At 40.8% G+C, this 2777-nt stretch overlaps 1 protein-coding gene across 1 annotated transcript; it reads right to left on the bottom strand.

Moving 5' to 3' along the window:
• Positions 1-1675: 1675 nt before the first annotated feature.
• LOC122664923 (probable carboxylesterase 17) lies at positions 1676-2777 on the bottom strand. The gene has a single exon (XM_043860959.1). The coding sequence runs from the start codon at positions 2718-2720 to the stop codon at positions 1680-1682; it is 1041 nt and encodes a 346-aa protein (XP_043716894.1). The 5' UTR covers positions 2721-2777; the 3' UTR covers positions 1676-1679.

Below are 2777 nucleotides of genomic sequence, written 5' to 3'. Positions count from 1 at the left end.
CATAATTTCATATTTAAATTTAATCATATACCCTCTTTCCATTTATTGTTATGCACCTTCTTGGTAATCTAATAAATATTGAGATCTTTATCCTCTCAATTTGCCTGCCCATACTCGACGTCAAGTACATCTAATAGAGGGAGGTGGATCCCATGTGGACCCTACCTCGGCAGTGTGTTTGGGCAGGGGGTAGGATAGTCATTTTTGCCCCCTCTGTTAGATGTACTTGACGTCAAGTACGGACAGACAAATTGAGAGGATACAAATTCTAAATTATTGTCATGCATCCTCTTGGTAACCTCGGATTTTAGAAACCTTAATTTATAATTTGGCTAATTCTAATTGAATTGAAACTTGATATGCGAATGTATACCCTTTTTTTTTTTTTTTTGGGAGGGGGGGAGGGGGACCTTAGGCCTACACAGCCTGATTCTTCATAATACCTGCACCCTTATTTTTTCCCCTTATAAGGAAAAGACCTCTCAACTAAATTATTGTCATCTTTTTAACCTTGTGAAACTGAAGAGCTTTGCAGGTTTGCAGCTGACAACTTGCTAAGATATTGTGACTTTCAAATTATTTCTGGTGCCCATTACACCATTGACTGATTAAAGTACAATCTCAGTCCAACAAGTAGTTGTCGTTTCAAGCTCGTGAAGATTCCCATCATCTTCATGCTTCACTCTGAATGGGAAGAAGAAGACTTATTAGGATTTTTCTTCTCCTTACGTACCACAAGAAAGTAATCGTTTTTCCATTACTCTAATCATAAGCATTGCTCAAGAACTTAAGATGCTTTCCTTCACCACCGTGGTCCACCATATATTCCTATTATCTGATGCAGTTGGTTGGAATAACGGGACAAGAGAAACACATCTTTGGTCAAAAAGCTGAAGCCAACCCTCCACCATTTATTTGGACAAATGAGTTTAAGACAAATGAGTTTACTTCATTCTTTTTAATGATATGACTTCAAGTAACCTCCATGGAACGTGTGGAATCTCTCTCTCTCTCTCTCTCTTTCTATGTGGGGCTTCTCTTGAGAAGTCAAATTAGTAATGGGTTCCAGATCGAGTATCGTAGTAGAGAAAAGACTACATTTCATTCAAAGACATATCATTAGTGAAACGTGATCTCAGTCCATAAAGTGGTGTGGTGATTCGTTGATGAGCCGTTTTATCTTCGAAACGCACCAGAATGGTCAAACAATGAATACGTTAGCATTGTAGGCATTGACACCTGAAGAGTTTGTCGAGAGCTTCGTTTTAATATGTATTTTGATCTATTTCGGTTCAGATCCGAACCGAATGGTTTTTCAGGAGGAGGGCATTTCTGTACTTTCTGGGGTAAGAGTTTTCTCATAAAATGTTGTTATTTTTTTGAGAAATGAAGACAAAGGGTTTTGTATTTTGTTTCATAGACTAGTGAATTTATGCCATCGCTCCGCCCGTGGACGTAGCCTATCCTCTTGGGGTGAATGACGTAAATATTATCTTGTGCGTGTGTGTTTTTCTTTCATGTGCATTTTCTTCTGGGCGTTATTTTTTTGACAAGACATTCATATAAATATATGTGAAAATTACACTGTAGTTATGGAATCAAACGTAAGAGCAGTAGATATGGTAAACGCATGAAAGGACTTTTAGCTAACTACCCATTATCTTTACAAACACAGGGCACTAGTTCACGAAGGCTTTGATATGAGAGATCATTTCATGGGTTCGAGTCTGTGAGACTTGAGAGTTATTTAGAATCTGAAATGCATGGCCAACACCCTTATAGGCCACTTGTTCCACCCTCTTACCTGCTCTAGCCATGGCAGTACACAATTCCAAGTTCCTATCCCTTAATATATCCATCTCTGAGATACACACCAGTGTTGGGGGAAGTGTCAAGGCCTCCAAATTGGTTGAACCACTCCCTCCTAAAGGGTTACACCAAGGGTTGTCACGGTTGGCACCAATAGGTAAAGATAATCGCCAATAGACATCGGAAGCCGTCAAAGTTAACGCCGAAGTCGGCGGTTGCGCCATGAACCTCTCCGAATGTGTGCGCGCCTCGCTGCCGAAAAAGGGCTGGATCAGAATTGTCCCCTTGATGGAAAAGGGCTTTGGACTGGCGCATTGATCAGTAGAAACAAGAGAACCAAGTCTTGAGACCACATTATAGGCTATATTAGCACCTGCACTATCACCAGCTAAGAACACATTTGAGAAATTGCATTGACTCCACCTCCACCTTTGCTCACCAGACCCATTAAAAGCTTCTTGCTTCACCCACATGATGGCGTTATAACCATCATCATAAGCAGCTGGGAGACGATTCTCAGGTGCCAAACGATAGTTCACAGACATGATCACACAACCAGCTTTGGAAGCCAATTTAGAAAGGAATTCATGGTAACAGATCCAAGAAGCTGAGCCAACACAAAATCCTCCGCCATGGAAGTAAACCAGTAAAGGTAGCTTCCCTTGAAATCTGCTAGGCACATAAAAACGTGCCCACATGTTTGTGAATTTGTCGATGAGAACATCCCTACATGTCAGACCAAGCTCCGGAGCAACTGTGCATGAGACATTAGGGACAATCGGAAGTCGCTCAACATGGCCATCTTTGTAGACTTTGATAAGCCCTTCAATCTCTTCAATTACAGGGCCATGTTGGTGACTTTCCTTACCAATTTGGAGATTCACTCTGGGGTTGAAGGAAATGGTGGCCATTTCTATGACTTTGGATACAATGAATATGGAAAAAACGATATGATTTTTTCCACTCAA

The sequence above is a fragment of the Telopea speciosissima genome, chromosome 6 (assembly GCF_018873765.1).
Source record: "Telopea speciosissima isolate NSW1024214 ecotype Mountain lineage chromosome 6, Tspe_v1, whole genome shotgun sequence".
Lineage (NCBI taxonomy): Eukaryota > Viridiplantae > Streptophyta > Magnoliopsida > Proteales > Proteaceae > Telopea > Telopea speciosissima.
The sequence above is the reverse complement of the archived record's forward strand: the minus strand, read 5'-3'. Positions and strand labels throughout refer to the sequence as shown.

Bases quoted from the DNA above. Each gene is read 5' to 3' on its own strand.
- LOC122664923 (XM_043860959.1), bottom strand. From the start codon at position 2,720: ATGGCCACCATTTCCTTCAACCCCAGAGTGAATCTCCAAATTGGTAAG.